The sequence below is a fragment of the Canis lupus genome, chromosome 30 (genome assembly GCF_003254725.2).
Source record: "Canis lupus dingo isolate Sandy chromosome 30, ASM325472v2, whole genome shotgun sequence".
Classification (NCBI taxonomy): domain Eukaryota; kingdom Metazoa; phylum Chordata; class Mammalia; order Carnivora; family Canidae; genus Canis; species Canis lupus.
This window is the reverse complement of record NC_064272.1, coordinates 8,688,147-8,706,039: the sequence shown is the minus strand read 5'-3', so window position 1 is coordinate 8,706,039 and position 17,893 is coordinate 8,688,147. Positions and strand designations below refer to the sequence as shown.

General features: G+C 57.7%; 1 protein-coding gene across 1 annotated transcript; it reads right to left on the bottom strand.

The window, feature by feature from the left end:
- Positions 1-1,408: 1,408 nt before the first annotated feature.
- On the bottom strand, positions 1,409-10,366 carry ITPKA (inositol-trisphosphate 3-kinase A). Its single transcript, XM_025473123.3, has 7 exons — positions 9,814-10,366; positions 3,382-3,478; positions 3,094-3,310; positions 2,755-2,959; positions 2,422-2,523; positions 2,108-2,179; positions 1,409-1,997 (listed from the first exon to the last, which is right to left on the bottom strand). The coding sequence occupies exons 1-7, from the start codon at positions 10,300-10,302 to the stop codon at positions 1,794-1,796; spliced, it is 1,386 nt and encodes a 461-aa protein (XP_025328908.1). The 5' UTR covers positions 10,303-10,366; the 3' UTR covers positions 1,409-1,793.
- Positions 10,367-17,893: the final 7,527 nt, after the last annotated feature.

Sequence of the window (17,893 nt, the reverse complement as noted above, 5' to 3'; positions counted from 1 at the left end):
TGTCTAGGGAGCTGGGGAAGGCCACCTCTCCAAGGGAGTTTACCAGCACTCTGGTAGCATTTGAGCAACTCATCACTCCCCTCCTCCCTCCTATAGAGCCAATTATTACGGTGTGTGTGTGTGTGTGTGTGTGTGTGTGTGTGTGTGTGTGTGAGATACCTCTGCTGGCTAAGTGAATACCCCCAGAGGCCTTTCTGGAGGAGGGTATCTTCACATCCAAGACAGACTCCTGGGGATAACACATCCAACCCCCTCCCTGGCCTTGAGCCACCTCATGTGAGGGAAAGGGGAGGTTGTGCCTGATAGGCTTCAGTTTTTCCCTCATGATGCAGGTCTTTTGGGGTGCTGCTCCGTGAGATCTCATTAGGCTACATGCCCTACCCTGGGTGGACCAATCAGGACATGCTGTACTTCATCGTTGGAGGGAAACGCATGGGCCCTCCCAGGGGCTGTCCAGGACTTGTGTGAGTATGGAGTGTTGTCCAGGGAGGAAGGTCCTTCACAGCCACAGGTAGGACAAACTCCTGCCTCTCCCCCAGGTACCATACCGTGATGTAGTGTTGGCAGCACCAGCTTGAACTCTGCCCCAGTTCAAGGCATCTTGGAGCATCTTCAAAATTGCATTCAGGTGTGCCCCCTGACCTGCCTTGACCATCTTGATCTTGAGGGTCAGGAAAGCAGCCATAAAACAGGGCTGTGTCCCCCTACTCTCCTGCTCCCCCCATTACAGGACCCTGATGTGCTGAACTCAGCCCTGCCCATGGATCTGGGCCCACCCTGGAGCAGGAAGGGACTTCTGGGCTGAGGAGCAGGTCTTCGGAGGGCCTAAGATCCCGACAGACCCAGGAACTGAATCTGGAGAGCTTAAAGAGCTGGGGCAGGAGCCTTCTTTGCACTGGACTCAAGACCCTCAAATCCAAATTCCAACCTCAGGGGAAATTCCAAAGGAATCTGCCCTATGGCTCTTGAGCCCCAAGGGCCCTGAAAGCGAGGACTGAAAGCAGGCACTGACAGTAGCAATGGTTCCTCCCGACACTCATCCCCAGGCTTCTAGGTAGCTAGCACACTCCTCTGTACTTCGTGTCTGGGCCTGTTACAGGGCTGACCTGACACCACTGGACCCTCAGTCCTGGAAACCGGCTTAGGCTCCCTGGAGAAGAACTTGGCCACTCCCAGCCTTTGATCTTTGGGACCAGACGTTGAAATTGTCTCCTGCAGAAAGCCTTCTCTGGATTACCCCTTCCCCCATGAGCATCCTTGCATCCTTCCTCTGGGAAGCCCCCAACCCTTCAGATGTCTCTAATAAAGAGCTCTTCTCATACCCTCCAGTGATCTGAGTGGATATGAGGGTGCCAGGGAAGTGAGAAAGGGACCAGAGGAGGAAGGAGATGAGGCCTGAGTCAGCAAAGCTGGTGTCTTTGAGTTTTATTGGGAAAGGCTGTCCATTGTAGTGTGGGAGGTTAGACCAATAGATCTAGTGCCTGCGAAATAAAGTTCATTATCTGGCCTCTCTAGAGAGATACGCAGCCCCCCTCAAAAGAGCTGGGCTGAGGAAGGAGCCCATTGTCCCAGCCACCCCTCCCCCACCCTGTTAATTAGTGCCATTGGTTCTCAGAAATCTGGGTCTTGTATGGGGGACAGCCCCCAGCTTTTGCAGTGCGTCCCATAGTGGTTGGCACCTGGCCCTGCAGAACCGTGTGAACCACCCCGCACCGCGGGGTTTCAGTCTCTGCCGCCAGCATGCATGGTGGGGACGCAGCCGCAGGTCCATCTGTTAGAACCGGGGCCCAGCCTCATCTCTCAGCCAGGCTGGCCAGGATGCTAATGAGATTGTCCAGACCCAGCAAATAGCCGTCCTCGCGGTTGCCCTCCTCCCAGGGCCGCCGGTGGTCCAGGGTCTGGCCGTCGGGGAGGGGCGTGGTCTTGCCGAAGTCGATGAGCCACACACCCGCGCGATGGCAGTGATCATGCACGAAGAGTAGCGAGCTGCCAATCACCTGCCGAAATGCACAGGGTCAGGCCACAGCCCTTTCCTGGAGAAGCCCCCATCCTATACTGCCTAGCCCTCAGAGATCACAATGCCCGCACCTGAGCCTACCCCTCTTACCTCGTGCCTCCTAAAGAACTCAGAGACCTCCAGGGTGTCCCGGATCTGCAGCAGGCGGTTCAGATACCTCCTCTGGAGAGGGCAGGATAGGAGAGGAGGGCAGATTAACTACATACTAATTGCGCCTCTGTTAATATCAGGGGCCATGACGCATGCTTGGCTTGGCAGATACCGTGGTGAGGGAGACACAGGCCCCCAGGTGCAATAAATGCTACGATGGGAGTCACAGGCGAGGGCACCTGACCGGATGACGAAGGGGCAACCTTCGGTTTCGGGTTCCCCAACACCTCAGGGTTCTAGGATCCGGCGCTCACCAGCACTTCTGCATCCCCTTGCACAAACTCCTCGAAGACGCGAATCACCTGCTCCCGGCTTCGTGTGGTCTTGAAGTCGGTGCTGCAGGAGCCGTCAGCTTTCTGAAGGAAGTGGGACAGGAGGAGTCAGGGTCCCCGTGTCTCTCCTCTGCTTGGGGGGAGGGGATCAGACCAGAGTAGCGGTACCTCCCAGGACGTCGGCTGCCGGGGGCTGAGGGAAGGCCGCGGCACGGTGCCTCGTGGTGGGGGTCAACAGGGAGGGCAGACACCGCGCGGTGGGGTTAGGGCAGAGGGAGGGCCAGGGCGCTGCAAAGCAAAGCGGGCCTGGCCCACCTTGATGCCTTCGATGCGGAAGCCGAGCGTGGTGCTGGAGCTGATGCCTTCGCGCCACTGCATGTAGCGGGGCTTGGTGACGGCGCGCTGCGCGTGCTCCTCCTCGGTAGGTGCCGCGGGGTCCACCGCCAGCATCTTCTTGTACATGTCCTTCCGCAGCTTGGGCCGCTCGCGGGCTTTAGTCAGCTCCTCCTCCAGGTAAGTCCTGCGGGGCGCGGGCAGCGGCGGGGCGGGGCGTAAGAGGACGCAAACCCGGAGCCCGTCGCGCGCGGCTGGGGGCACCCGCTAGGGCGCCCATTCCCGCCCGCGCCCCCGCGCGGACCTGCAGGGGACGAGTACCTGACGCCCATCTTGCAGTCCAGGACGCAGGGCCCGTCGAAGCCGTCGAGCAGGTCCTGCAGCTGCAGGTAGCTCTCGCCGTCGCGCTCCACCTCGCCGTGGAAGGCGGGCACGCAGCCGCGCAGCGCGTCGGCCATGAGCCGCGCCAGGCAGTAGCGCTCCGGCTCCGAGCTGCGCTTCAGGATCAGCCCGCTGGTGCCCGCCGCCTTGAAGCTCCCTGCAGACCCGCAGCAGTTAGCGCCGCCCCGCCCCCTCCTGCCCGACCCCACCGCGCGTCCCTGTGCTCACCCGTGTGCCCGGCCAGCTGCACCCAGGCGTAGCGCTTCTTGAAAGGGCTCATGACCGGCAGATTCACCATGGTCCTGATCTTCTGCCAGTGGCTTTTCTGAAAGCGACAGGGTCCCGGCCTGCACGCTGGCGTCTCGACAATGCATAAGCCCTCCCTCTTCCGGCTTAGGGTCTCCTCCTGCCCCACCTCACCACCAGCAGCCAGGGCCCCACGATAGGTGCACTCACTCGCTCGCTCGCTCACTCACTCAAGGGAAGTTTATTGTGAGCCTGTGTGAGACACTGAGACAGGCACAAGATGATGACAGATACCCAGCTTCTCCATCGTGCTGAAATGAGCCCTGGCCGTACTGTTAGAAGGCTCAGGTTTGCACCCCAGTTCTGCTACCCCAGCTGTGTGGGCAGGTTGCTAAAGTGCTCTGTCAAGGATTTAGAACTTTCCTGAGCATGAGAATCACCTGATGGTCACCCATGTTAAAAAATGCACACTTAGGTCTGCCTCAGGGAAATTCTGAGTAGGTCTGGGTGGAATCTAAAATTTGCATTTCTAACAATGCCTCAAGGAGATCCTGGGGCCCAAGAAACAAGCCTCTGAGTGTCAGTTTCTTCATCTGTAAAATGGGGAAATAATCACTCTGACTGGGTTGTTATGAGTAGTAGTGAGGTCTGAGTGTGACAAGCTCCCACCCCTCTGACCTCGGAACCCCATTCCTTGGCATGAAGCGGAAGCCGGACAAATCTGGATTATTGTTTAATTCATTTTGAACCATTAGGTTACTCTCATTTAGGGAGACAGACGTGGAAACAAACCTTTGCAAAAGCACTGGGCAGAGAGCCTAGCCTGGCAGGGCCTGGGAAAAGAATGACTTAGGGCTCCCCAACATCCTCTTGCTATTCCTGGATGCCATATCACTCCTCACCAGTTGACTAGGGCTGGGGTACCCTTGGTCTTCTTGATCTAGACCCAGAAACCTGAGCTTTGAAAGTGGGATGCAGAGTTGAGAGCCTGTCATCCCAGATGAAACTGGGAGGGAAATGTAGATTGTGGCGTACCTCCTGCCTCACAATCCTGGCTTCTGGCCTCCACCAGATCCTGAGAGCATCTCATACTCTGGACCTTTCCCTTTCCCATTCAAAACTCATCAGTCCTGGGCAGCCCTGGTGGCACAGTGGTTTAGCGCCGCCTGCAGCCCAGGGTGTGATCCTGGAGGCCCCCGGATGAGTCCCATGTTGGGCTCCCTGCATGGAGCCTGCTTCTCCCTCTGCCTGTGTCTCTGCCTCTCCCTCTGTGTATCTCTCATGAATAAATAAATAAAATCTTAAAAAAAAAATCTCATCAGTCCTGTGCCCAATCTCTGAAGTATTCAGGTTTGCTCATCCAAGCTGTGTGTCTGCTGCCTGCTTCCAGGGGTGCTTGCCTCTGAGGAGTTACATATGTGTTGCAGGAGTTACAAGGCTAGAACTCAGAAATCCAGCCGCCTCTATCAGAGGAAGTTCTGTGAGAGAGAGGGAGAACTGAGGCAATGGCCTAAGTGGGGAAGGGGGGAGGCTGCTGGCCAGATAGCCCTTTCCATGGGGAGGAGATTTGGGTTAGTGACAGAGCACTGGAATCAGGTGGCTCCATCACTTTTTAGCTGAGTGATCCCAAGTGAGAATTTGATCTGTGTGAGCCTGTTTCCTCTGGGAAGATATAGCTGCTGCCATAACACGAGCCACCATTTACTGACCGCCTACTGCCTGCCAGGCGCTTCTCATCTTCCATCAGAAAGTGCTGCTCCTGCTTTCCTACTGAAGTCCCTACATGGCACGCTAGGGTGTGATCACATGTCCAACCCCCAGGGATCTGGGGGTGTAGCCAGAAGCAGCCCACTGGAAGCATGACATCTCTTTCAAAACTCCCTTTTTTACTCTTTAAATACATACAAGGTTTGCATTCTGCTGCATAATAAATCCAAGTTTTATTATAAAACTCTCCCACCTCCAAATCCTCAAGTAAAATTCCAGGAAGATGTATGTGCCATGTGTATTCAGTGGCATCATCTTGTACCCTCTTCTCCCACTCATGATTTTCAAATCACGCACATGCACATCAAGTGCATGAGGTGGCAGCATTATTGCCATTTTACAGAAGGAAATCAAGGCTTAGAGATGTTAACATCCCCTCACTCCCTGACTCCAGCATCCCAGCCCCTGACTAAAGTTCTCTACCAGCTCAACCTCCTCCCCAGGTTCCAAATACCCAGCAGTTTCCAAAATCCATGCTACCACACCAAATCCCTTTGGGGGTCAAATGGGACCCTGCATGAGAAAGAGCTTTGTAAGGGGTGCCTGGGTGGCTCAGTTGGAGAAGTGGAGAAGCCGCTGGCTCTTAATTTCAGCTCAGGTCATGATCTCAGGGTCATAAGATCCAGCCCTTCATCCGGTTCTGGGCTCTATGCTGAGCGTGAAGCCTGCTTGGGATTCTCTTTCTCCTTCTCCTTCTGCCCCTCCCAGCTTGTGCTTTCTCTCAAACTAAATTAAATGAAACAAAACGAAACGAAACTAGCTTTGTTTAACATGAAGCAATTTGCAGCCACAGGGTGGTGTGTCTGTTCTCTGGGGAAACACTGAGATCTGCTTGGGGGCCCCTTCTCTGTTGGCTGGACACCTCTGCGTTCATTCAAAGGAATGGGATTAATGGTATGGTTTCAGGCAGCTTTGGGGGCCTAGTGGCAGAATTTGGTGGCATTGTGACCAGAAGGGACATAGAGGGTATATCTAGTTGTGTGGCCACCCCAGTGGAAGAGGGAGACAGCCTTGGGTGAGGTGAGATGGGAGAGCTACATTATCCTTTCTGAAGGAGCAGTGAGTGGAGCTGGAAGGTGGGAAGTGGGCCCAATAAGAGAGGATTTAGTCCCTGCAGTCCTGGCTACTGTCACTTGATTGATGCACAATAACACAGCATTGACTTGCTTCCAAGCTGAGGTAAAATGCCCCATCACTTACTCTCCTCACTCCAACTTTGTGAGGATCATTTCAGCCCAGAGCAGCAGCAACTTCATCTGAGCCCTCCTAGCCACCTCCTGAGCTTGATAGAACAGGATTTAGCTCCCCTGCCAGTGATAGATATGGTCAAACATGGAAGAAGTTTATGGAAGTATCAATGAACTCACCACCATCCATCTTAGGGAGCTACCTCCTCCAGGGAACATAATGCAGATAAAAATGCATGTATCCAAAAAGGCTCCTGAAGAGTCATTCTTCAGTGGGTGGGTGGGGATTTTGGCATATGAACAACAGCAAGGAAGATATTTTTGAGCAGGTAAGATTTTATTGTATGGATATCAGAAAGCAGATTTGTTATGTCAGAGAAGGAAAGCTAGCTGGGAAGAGGGCCAAGGTCCCAAATTCTGGCCTGACCTATTCCTCCACAGAAGTCTGGGAAACCAACTCACAGCCAAAGTCTTGCTGGGTATCTTGGGGCAAAAACCCCAGAAGAGCTGACTATATCAAAGAGTCTTTGAGGAAGCCACAGGGGCACCTTCTGATCCTCACACCAGGGAGGATCTCTTTCTCTCTCTCTCTCTCTCTCTCTGTCTCTCTCTCTGGGAAGGCCTTGGCTGGACACTAAGAAGCCTCAGACCCTCCTTTGTCCAAGCTCCATTTGGAAGCCCTGGGGACTCCTGCTTCTTATATCACATCAGAAACTCAATGTATCTTCTGCCAGAATGGACCTTGGGTTTTTGGTCTTTGTCCCTATACTTCCTGACTCCCTACCTCTAACCATTCAGCCTCTGGCTGAAACACTCTGCCAGCCCAGCCCCCTCCTCACGTTCCCATTGCCCTATCAAACCAGCACTCCCTGTGGTGGTGTGGTGCTGGTGGTGCTGGTGGTGGTGGTGGTGGTGGTGGTGGTGGTGAGAGCAATCAGTTTAAATTTATAAAATGATTTGCACCAAGGTATAAGTGACCCACGACTTCACCCTCCCAGGGGCATTTGCTTTTTAAAAAGGAAGTCTGTTAACCTAAATTCTGCTCTATAATTAGTGAAAAGTGAAGTGAGGGAGTTCTGGGTCCAGGACAGGATGGCATCCAGGTCTCCTTACCTATCCTGGAGCACTGAAAGAAGAGAAACAAATGAACAGGAGCCAAACGACCTCTCCTCTGCTAGGCAACACCCCAAAATTATTTTAAGAGGCAGGGAAGGCCCAAGATACAGTCATGCCAGCTGCTCTTGGGCACAGGCCCCCAACTCCTCTCCTGATCGTCCGGGTGTTCCTGCCCATGACTTTCTCCTCTACCAGAAGAGGGGCCCCGGGAGGGAGGGAGGGAGGCTGCCCAGTTCCAACTACCCTGGAGGAAGCCCAGCTCTGGGCTCTGGGCAGGCTGTGCGGTGCTCCTAGGAGAAGGAGCATCTCCCTCTGGAGTGAACCAAAGACACACTCAAGACACCACGTGCCACGTGTATGTGCCAGGCAGAGGCAAGGTAGCGCTTCCAGGGCCGCCTCCTGCTCTGAGAGATTCCGTTAGGAATCCAGGCCCGGGCGTAAGGGGCTGTCCAGTCGGGCGCTCCCGAGGGCCGCTGCAGGACCCTTCTCGCCGGCGCATCCTCGTTCTCCTGACCGGGGACGCCCTAGAGGCAGCCCGGGCGGGCGCTGTGCACGCGGCGAGGCAAAGTCCGCGCCGGCCCCTCCACGCCGACGCAGGCCGCCTCTGTCAACAGCCACCGGCTTATCTGCGGCCGCCGTGGCTGTTTGCCTTCGGGGAGGCCCCGGCGGGCGGGGGCTGGGAAGGCCTGGGAGCGGCCGCCGGGGCGCAGGAAGGGCCCGCAGCGGCCCTCTGCGCCGGCTCCTGGCCGCGCCGGAAGACCGCGAAGCTCCGGGCGGGAGAGCCCGGCCGAAGACGCCCGCGGCACAGCTGCGACCGGTGTCGGGAGTCTCGACCCAGCGGGGCCGCCTACGTTGCAGGCAGGCTTCGGCCGCGGCAGCTCCTCGGGCTGTGGGCGGCCGGGGAAGCCGGGGCTGCCGTCCTGGCGCACTTGGTTCTGCGCTCGCCTCGCGCCTCTCGGCTGTCGACATCTGACCCGGGCCCCAGCGCGCTCAGAACTACTGCTCCGCGCTTCGCAGGAGGTGGGCGAGGCGGAGTCCTCCCATTGCCCCGCGTTCCACCGCTTCGGGAATCCCTCGGTGGCACCCGCATCCCTGCAGGAGCCAGGCTTGCACGAGGGCCGATCCTGGGTCGCGAGTACCCCAATCTCCCGGGGGAGGGAGGGCCTCCCCGCACCCTACACCTGACGGCAGAGGCGCGCGCGCGCGTGTGCCTGGTCTATGAGCCCCTTTTCCCTCGTGTCCCTTACAAGTCATGCTGTCCTTTGGGTAATGTGTCAGCGGGTAACTGAGTCACAGATCGTTGCAGGTCCTTACAGGGTCTCCCCTGCCTCGTCCAATCCGAAGCAGCGCCGAAGCCCAGGTTCTGCAGGCGGAGGCCGCGCCTCTGGGCTTCCCGCACCGCGCCCAGGCCGCCCCTGCACGCGTCCGCCGCACCCACCGCCCTTCCGGGCCGGCTCGGAGCTACCAGAGCCTGCGGGGCGCCCTTCGCCTCTCCCTCCGCTCCAGGGACACTTGCATAACGTGGATCTAGAGCAACTCCTTCGCATTGACCGCGGGTAGTTCTGTAGAATATTTGGCCTTGGTTAATAAGAGGGGACGAGATGGCCATCCCGGGCGCTGCACACCCCTAAGGGGCAGGAACTGGGAATGACTTCGCTGCACTCTGACCCGGGTTACCCGAGGGTCAGACCTGGCCCCGGAACAGCCAGGTTATCGGAGGCGGCAACTAGCAGGGGGATCCAGCGCTTTCGACCTCAGTTTACCTTCCCCCGGCTTGAACTAGGAGCGGTAGCCCGGGAGCAGGGCTGCATCGCGCTCCCCGCGCGAGCCCCCAGGCCCGAGCCCCTCCCTTCTCCGCGTCCACGCCTCGTGCGGGCGCCGGGAGCAGACGGCGGCGGCTCCCGAGCAGAGCCTGGAGCGCCGCTCCACTCCCACTCAGGAGAGGGAAACCGTGGCAACGGCGGGGGTGGGGCCTCCGCGCGGGAGAGGGGGCGGGGAGAGCGGGAGACTCGCCCGCCCCGGTGTCTCCGCGAGTTCGCGGGGCAACTCCAAGCCCCTCGGATCCCTCCGGCCCCACCTGGCGGCCAGCAAGTCACGATCTCCACCCCCGCCCCACCCGGGGCCCACGGCCGGTCGCAGACTCCTCCTCGCTCTCGTCTTAGACGCCCTAGGGCCCGGGCCGCGACCCGCCGCTGGAAGCCCGGCGAAAGCCGCCCAGGCGGGGGGGGGGGGGGGGGCGGCGCCCCCCTGCGGCCCCCGCGCTCCGGCCCCGCGGCGAGCGCCAGACCCTCCGCCCGCGCGCAGCCCCCGCGGCCCGCGCTGGCCCCGCCCCCGCGGCCCGTACCTGACCCGCGTCCTCGCTGGCTTCCAGCTGCACGTTGCCGCGGCTCCGGCTCTCGCTGTCGCTCAGCAGATCGTCCTCCGAGTCCTCGGGCAGCGACGAGGAGCCAGTGGAGGAGAGCGACGAGGTGGAGAGTCGGCGCGGCTGCTGCAGGTGCGAGGAGCCCGCGGCCGGGAGCCAGCCGCCCTCCGGCTCCGGCGGCCCCGGGCTGGCCGGGGGCACGTCCGGCTCCTCGGCTGTCACAGTCAGCTGCGGGATCACCGGGGCAGGGGTAGCCCGCGGCAGCCCGTTGGGGACCTGTCCCCCGCGCCTCTTGGCCCCGCGGGCCCGGGGCTGCCCTGCGGCGGCGGCGGCGGCGACCGCCGCGCAGCGCGCCTCGAAGAGCAGGCGCAGCTCCCCGACACTCCGGCGCGGGGCCCGCTCCAGCCCCGGGCTGCAGGGTCCCGCGCCTCCCGGCCGCGCCATGCTCGTCGGGCCCCCGGGCAGGGTCATCTCCCGCGCGCGAGCCGCAGCGGAGCCCACCAGCCCGCGGCGCGGCGAGGACTGCAGGCGCTCGGCGCCCCCGGCGCGAGACTGCCCCGAGGCGGAGCCTGCGCGCCTGCCCGCCTGGGCCCCGCCTCGGCCGCGCCCCCCGCCCACTCCTTTCACTTTCAGAGAAAGCGCGGGCCTCCGAGGGCCCTCGCCCGGCCGGGAAGCTCCCGGCTGCTCCTCCAGAGGCCCCGAGAGCCCAGACCTCGTGGACCCAAAGCCGGGCCTGGACCTCACGCCCTCGAGGAGCCGGCAGGAGCCGCCCCGCCCCTGCGCCCTGCGGCCCCGCGGCTGGTCCCGCTCTGGCTCTCGCACCCAGTCCCCCGGCTTCTCGCCGCGCGCCAGCCCTCCTGGGCCAAGGCTTCCAGGTTTCCGGGCTTTCCTCCGCGCCCGGGGCCCCTTCGGCCCGGAACGCAAGGCCTGCAGCTTCCTGAGGGAGCCTCGCCCCAGGCCGCGCGCCGCGCAAGGACTCGGTCCCGGGCACCGCCTGAGGCTTCTCCCCTCCAAGCTCCCCACTTCCCAGCAAGGTCAGGGGGCGGGGCCCGGATCTCTCCGCGCGTCCCGGGGAGTCCCGGGAACCTCCCAGGGCTCCAGGCTGGCGGGGGGCGGAGGGGGCGGGGGGGGGCGGGGGGGGGGAGAGGGCCTGAGCCCTCTTCCTCCTTTTCCTATGAAATCCCGGAGCTTGGGGTCTGCTGTGTGACCATGAGCAAGTCATTTCACCGCCTTGAACTGCTGATTCTCCTCTGCAGGGTGGTTGGCCACCTCGCAGGATTGCTATGAGAATAAAATAAAACGAAAGATGTAAAATCCATAAAACATTAGAGTAGTTTTAGTGTGGGTGGTAGAAAGAGCCAATCTCAAGTTCGTCACACTCTAGATGTGATCTTAGGCAGTCTCCTCCCTTTTTAAATTTAGGAAATCTTCACCTGCCTTAGAGCTGTGGCGGCACAGGAGGAAGAGCCCCCTGATGCTGGTAAGACCTTTCATCTCTGCGATGTGCTCCTCAGTGGCATCCTGGTGCTGGGTCATCAGCCACTTCACAAGTTGGTGGTCAGCTAACTGCAAGACTGCTTTGAGTGTAGAAGTTTGTATTTCACAACATTTCTTGTCTTCACCCCAATGCCGCAGCGGAGAATCTCTCGTCAGGTGTTGGGTGCCTCAGGACTGTTGGGGGCCCTGTGGCAGGGTGGACCCTGACCCCGGAAGGATTGCCTCTGATGCTGATGAAGACCAAAAGGAGAAACTTTCCTTATCTCCCTTCAGCCAGATTCAAGGATGGTCCAGGAGGAGAGAAAAGGAGGGTTCAGAGAGAACAGGAAGCTTCAGCAGAGCACGAAGATCCTGGGGGAATTGATGAAGAAAGTAAAGGTGTAGAAGGGTGGGTGGAGGCAAGGGAGGAATGCAAGAATGAAAGAAAGAAGGGAGTACAAGAGTTTGAGTATTGGTATTTCAAGTCCTGGGGGGAGAGCCTGGGAAATCTCCTGGCTACCTCTCCTGGGGCACAGAGGTCTGGGGAGCCTGCGTGTGTGTGTGTGTGTGTGTGTGTGTGTGTGTGTGTGTGTGTTCTAGAGCTTGATAGTCCTTCTGCACTCACCTCCCTCCCTCTTTGGGGGCTGCCCTGGTCTTTGGTTTGAATGGCACTGCCCTCAGGGCAGGAGAGAGCTGGGGGCAAACCCTGTGTGGGGAGAGCCAGCAAGGACCTGCCAGACCCCAAAAGGTGGTGGAGAGGGGATGAAAGAAGGGAACATGTTTTGTGCACCTGTCAGTGTTTGTGTGCCAGTCAATGTATAGGCAACATTGGAAGCACAAGCAAGGCTGGGGCTGGGTCTCTGTCCTGGCTGCCCAGAAAGAACTCAGGGGCAATTACTTTTCTTCTTGTCCTATGGCCAGCAACCAAAGAAGAGCTCTTTGCTATATTGCCCAGGTATCCCTCAGTGGAAAGGTAGAGGCAAACCTGGGGATGGGTATTGAAATGAGAGCTCATTCAAATGAGAGCTTCGTAGACTTTTAGAGTGGGAAGGGCCTTCAGATGCATCCTAGTCTCCTCAAAATACAGAAGTAACAAAGAGTTAAATGGCTCAACCCCCAGAGGTGAAGGTCTTCCTTTGCACAAGGCAACAGAGCTAGTTGGTGGAAAAGTCAGAGAGTGTCTTGGCGAGGTCCCCTGAGTTCTATTCCTGGGCTATGCATACTTTCTTTCATTAACATCTTGTAGTTCTTGGTCTCTAGTTCCTTATCCAGTGAAGGTAGAGTCTGCCTCCACCTACCACAGGCAGAAGGCAGAAGGGCACATATTTGGGGACAAGGTCAGGGCTCTCATGTCCTTTCGGTTGAGCCAGGAATGACCTTTCAGATCCTGGAATCCTGTTGTTTGTGCCTCAGTTTCCACAGTGCTTGAGGCTGTGAGTGGATGGCTTCACGTAGAGCACTGTGAAGAAAAGAAAACTACCATATAGATGGACGAATGGCCTTTTGGGTGCTGCAAAAATGGAACCAGGAGCATAGAGGAATGTTTCAAGGTTTTGATGGTCATGAGGTGGCTGATCTGACATAGGCCATGTGCGTCCCTCTGTCTTATCCACAAGGCCAGCTATGTGTCCACGTGTCCGAGGAGAAAACTGATCTTTCTTCTTCCTGTGGCATCTCAATTTGGGGATCCTCCTGTAACCCAGAGGCCTGTTCCCTGGAGTGTCTGCATCTTCACCCCTCTCCATGGCCTTCAGGATTTATCAGGCTTGGGAGCTCCATCCCTCCCTAGGAGGGTAACATTGGGCACCAAAGCTGGGAAAAGGGGAGGCCTGGAAAATGGGGTGTGTGAGGTGAGGGTCTTCTGGGGGCCTGCTATCACTCCCTAGCCAGCCTCATTTTTCTCTGCCCCTGCTCCCTCCACAACCAGGGCAGCACCAATGGCCCCAGGGGCAAGAGTAAAATCACTTGCTCACAATCCCCTGCCAGGCACAGTTTCTTCTTCTCAAGACCCAGAGGCAGGGAGGGAGGGGGAAAAAAGGATGGAACACAGCCTTTGCTTTGAGAGAACTTGAAAGCTTCTCCAGAGAGAGCAGAGCCTCTATGGTGTGTGTGTATATGTGTTTTGAGGTGGGGCAGGGTGGTGGCAAATCTTCCTCTGGACCAAGAGGTCCAGGGTCTCATTCTGGTCAACACTCTGAGACATTCTTTGTGGGACCTGGTGTCCTCCAAGGGACTTTCTGACCTGACCGCAAGATTCCAATGTTTTGTGACAATACTTGTGATTTATTCATTCACAGAGCAAATTCCCCTGAGTAGCTTCCTCAAACCAGGCATTGTGCTAGGTGAAAAGGATACAGGAACCGAGTAGCTCCCATAATTGAGCTCCCTTCCTTACTTGGAGTGGCAGTGTATCACTTCACATTGTCTTCTGGAGAAAGGAAACCAGAAAGGACTCAACCAGAAAACAGGCCCCAGGCCCCATGCTAAATGGACTGTCAGTGAGACTTGGCCTTTCTGCGGTGCATGGGTCCCAGCCACCCCTAGGCCCGTCAGTCTGAGGCCCTTCTCTGCCCAGAGCGCACTAGAGAGGGCCCTGGAGTGCTGGCCAGAGCGGGCCGGATGGCACCTTGACGCTGGGAAAGAATGGAAGGTTTCCTTCCCGCCTCCTGGGTAGAGCAGTGAAGGCTGTTTTCACCTGACGACCCGACCCTCTTCCTTGCCCCGCCTTCGCACGCAGTGTCTCACCTCATGAATATTCTGCATTTGCTAGGATCGTTGAGCAGGGCTAGGGAATCCAGCAGTGTTTTTGCTGACCCTTCACCATCTGAATCACTCTGGTTTAAAACCAACGAAATGTGTCACCAGGCCTGTGTATGCGCAGTAAGAACAGTTTCGCTCCTGACACACTTCAAAAACAAGGTTTCCCATCCCTCCCAGGAGACTGTCCCCGTGGTTCGGCCGCTCTCCAGGACTCCGAGAACCCACAGGATCTCTCCCAGTGGCCACGTGGAGGCCGAGGGGCCCGAGGTCTGAGGTCAGGGACGCGGCTGCCGTGGAGGGGACTGCGCGGAGAACGCCCGGGGTGCCCATCGGCCTCCGCCCCCGTGGGGGGCACCAGGGCACCTCCCGGATGGCGTAGGTGACCCCCTGGTTCCACTGGCGACATCCCTGGCGGCCCGATTTCCACCCCGGGTGCCCGGCCACCGAGGCCACAGAGCATCCGGTGGCGGGGCGAGACCAGGCGCCCCCGGAGCTGCTGCCGGCTCCTCCTCCGCGCCGGCCGCCGGGGCTTGCGGGCTGCGGGCCTGCTCCCGAGTCCGGGAGGTCGCCGGGCCGCGCCGGCCGCCGGGGTCCACGCCCGGGGGCGCGCGTGCGGGCGGCGGGGCCGAGCTGGCGAGCGGAGGCCGAGGCTGGTGGCGCGTCGGGGGTCCCACGGCGCACGGGCCGGGCGGAGGGGCCGCTTGCATGTGCCGCAGCCGCGCTCCTCGCCGTTCCGGGTCTTACCCAGCGGACCGGACCGGACCGGCAGCCTGGGTCTCAGGCCCGCGGGCGCGGCGGTCGGGGACAGGATGGCAGGGACGCGTGGGATCGAATGCCCCAGAACCGGCGCCGCCGCTGGACATCCGCTTGCCACCCCCCTTCCCTCCACCACATTTATGGGACATTAGCTAAGATCCGGGGGCGCTGGGTGCTGGGGATACGCGCCAGACCCACGTAGCTTCCAGGCTGAGGGTGGAGGCTCCTAACAGTGCAGCGTAGCTCATTACGGCGCTAGGGAGGGCCAGAAGGTGCTCCCAAATTGGAGTGGGAGGGGAGATCCAGGAAGGCTTCCGGAGGAGGTGACCTTTGGGCTCAGCGCTGAAGGGTGAGGAGAAAGCAGGGAAAATTGTTGGAGACAGACCAGTGCATTCCTGGTGAGAGGTGAATGTGTCTGGGCTGAGCAAGATGCCGACCACACGCACTTTGCAAAATGGGGTCACTGACAACTAAAAAAAAACAATTTTTTTTTTTAAAGTAGGCTCCATGGGGCTAGAACTCACCACCCTGAGATCAAAACCTCAGCCAAGATTAAGAGTTGGCTGCTTAACTGACTGAGCCATCCAGGTGCCTTATGATAATTTGGTATTTTAAAGAAGGTATCAAGATAAGTCATCGTGGGAAGGATCAGAACATTTTGTTAGTCTTCTTTACACATATTTTCCGGTTTGGTACAGATTTATGTTTTAATTACTCTTGGTAGTGGTGGTGGGTAGGTGGAGCCTCACGATTTTTCTGAGCCTGCTGAGGCAGTGGTGAGGTGGGGTGGCCTTCCGAGCCACTTTCAGATTGCCTGGTCTGGAGAGAGGAGCTGCAAGGGCAGGCTAGAAAGCAGCTCTGCTCCTCTGGGCTTTCCCCAGGCCAGCCCCAGTGCCCACCCATCAGAATCTCAACCTCAAAGCAGAGTCTCTTAGCCCCAGAGGTGGAGGCTGCCAGGAATTTCTGAGCTGAGTGCTCCAGCTTCTGGTAGCCACGCTGCCCCACTCCGGCTGGTCTCCCTGCACCACCCCCCTTGACTTGCTGCCCACTCCATCCCGACCCCTGCCACTCTGCCCCTGCAGTCTCTCCTCCCAAACCCAGCAGCCTCTGCTCTAACAACAGCATTTATTGAACCCCTTCTGGGGAAAGGTACACTTAATCTTTAACAGGATCCTATGTTAAAGATGGGAAATTTGTGGCTCAGAGGAGTTAAGTAGCTCAGCCCTAGGAAGTAAGCAGCAGAACTGGGATGTGAACCCTACACTGAGCCTGTGGTGCCTTATGGCTCTTGGCTCTCCCCTAGGTCCAGAGCACCTTCTGGAATTCCTAGATGTGCCTATGCCACAGTAGCTAAGCCCCTAATCAGGGCCAGGAAACCACCTCCAGGTTCTGCTCAGCCAGGACTGGGGCTGGCCTGGGCAACCTTGCAGAGAAGGCAGGATGCCCCATAAGGTCCTCCAGCCCAACACTTTCCTCCTCAAGGGAACTCCGAGGTCCCCAGGAAGCAGTGATGTCACACAAAACTCCATGCTAGGGGTTGATGGTTTGTTGGCTCCCAAGAATTGCCTGACACTGCCACCAAGGAGAAGTCCTCCCACAGCAAGGCCCTAAGATTAAGTTGACTGACTCTGTACCTCTCTCCCCTCTGCATCCCTCTGCCTATGGCAGTTTTTTTTTTTTTTCCTGTCCCCAGGTGTAGTTGCCCCTTGGCACTGGATCTTGGGAGATGGACGGATAAGCCTGTTCTCTGCTCAGAATCCCTGCTCTCTAGGGCCTAGGGAGCCCACTGTTCCCAGCAGTGAGGTGAGGGGAGTGTTAAGGAGTTGGAGAAAACTTCACTGGGTACTGGGTGAACCCCAGGGGCCCATCTCTTCCAACACCAAAGGTAGGCTTGGACTGGGCTATGTCACCTCCCACCCTCCCATCTCTAAAGAGGAGTAGATGATCCCGGATTTTGCTTCCTAAAATATAGAAAGGTTTGAGATACATCCACAGTGAGTGGGGTTCGGGAGCCCTTACAGATTTCCCTAGTTTGGGAGATTGAGGAAAGGATTTTACCCCATAGCCTCTGGTCCCTAGATCCCCCGTTCACACTCACAGCAGGCCAGAAACAGAACAGTAAAGGAAGTGTGCCTAGGTCAACTGAAAGCTGGAAGCACCAGCCTTTCACTGAGGTTAGGCAGTGTTGTCAGGGTCCTACCAGATTAAAGCTTGTTGGTATCTTCCAAGGTAGGAAGTAGACCAGGCCAACTAGGAGGGCTCCCTGGCTCTAGACAGCTACCATACCAGAGATGCTTCTGGGGAACCAGGTTGCTGAAGACTCCAAAGCAGCCACTTTCACTTTTGGGGGTATCAGACTAAGAGAAGGGGAAGAAGGGAAACCAAGCAAAAGAGAGGCTCTCGGGGACTTTGAAAACATGACTTTGAGAGTTGCCACTCAGGATGCAATCCTTGGACTAAATCTGATCCCCTTGTTAAAATAGGGTATAAAGTTTATTTACAAATATCTGTACAGTTTCAGTGACAGGTCAGGACTTCACAGAAACAAAACAAAAGCATTCTCTTTGAAGGGAAGTTGTAGGCAGTAGACTTGCCCTGCACCTGTCAGAAGCAAGACAGACAAACAGACCTATACATCATGAGCTAGGCTTATGGACATTGGCCTTTTTGCTTCTTGGAAGGAAGTGAAAAATATATAAAACAGCCTTAGGTGCCACACCCTTCAACACTGAAACCACATGGAAGGGAGAACGTGTGGAGCAAGGAGCAATGGGAGCAGCTCCCCAGCATCAGAAATACCGTGAACTGCCATGAAACCCAGCTGGGGGAGGTTGGGGGCAGGAGGGAGACAAAGCCAATGTTTTATGCCTGGTCAATCAAGATCTCGAGTCAGAGGCTCTGCCTCAGTTGAGATTGGAGACAAGTTCTCAGTCCTGACTCCAATCACCAAGGAAGGAGACTACTCAGGTGATAAGTTGGTTGGCTTTTCTCCTTGCTGTGTGTTGGTGTCTCAGAAGAAAGTTCCAGTAGCTGCATGTGGGGAGGTAGTGGCAAAGTGGCTACAGTGTGA

Bases quoted from the DNA above. Each gene is read 5' to 3' on its own strand.
- ITPKA (XM_025473123.3), bottom strand. From the start codon at position 10,302: ATGACCCTGCCCGGGGGCCCGACGAGCATGGCGCGGCCGGGAGGCGCG. The intron at 2,180-2,421 runs GTGAGCGCCGGA...TGCCCTCTCCAG, and splicing joins AAGGGGATGCAGAAGTGCTG to AGGAGGTATCTGAACCGCCT. The intron at 1,998-2,107 runs GTAAGAGGGGTA...GCATTTCGGCAG, and splicing joins AGTTCTTTAGGAGGCACGAG to GTGATTGGCAGCTCGCTACT.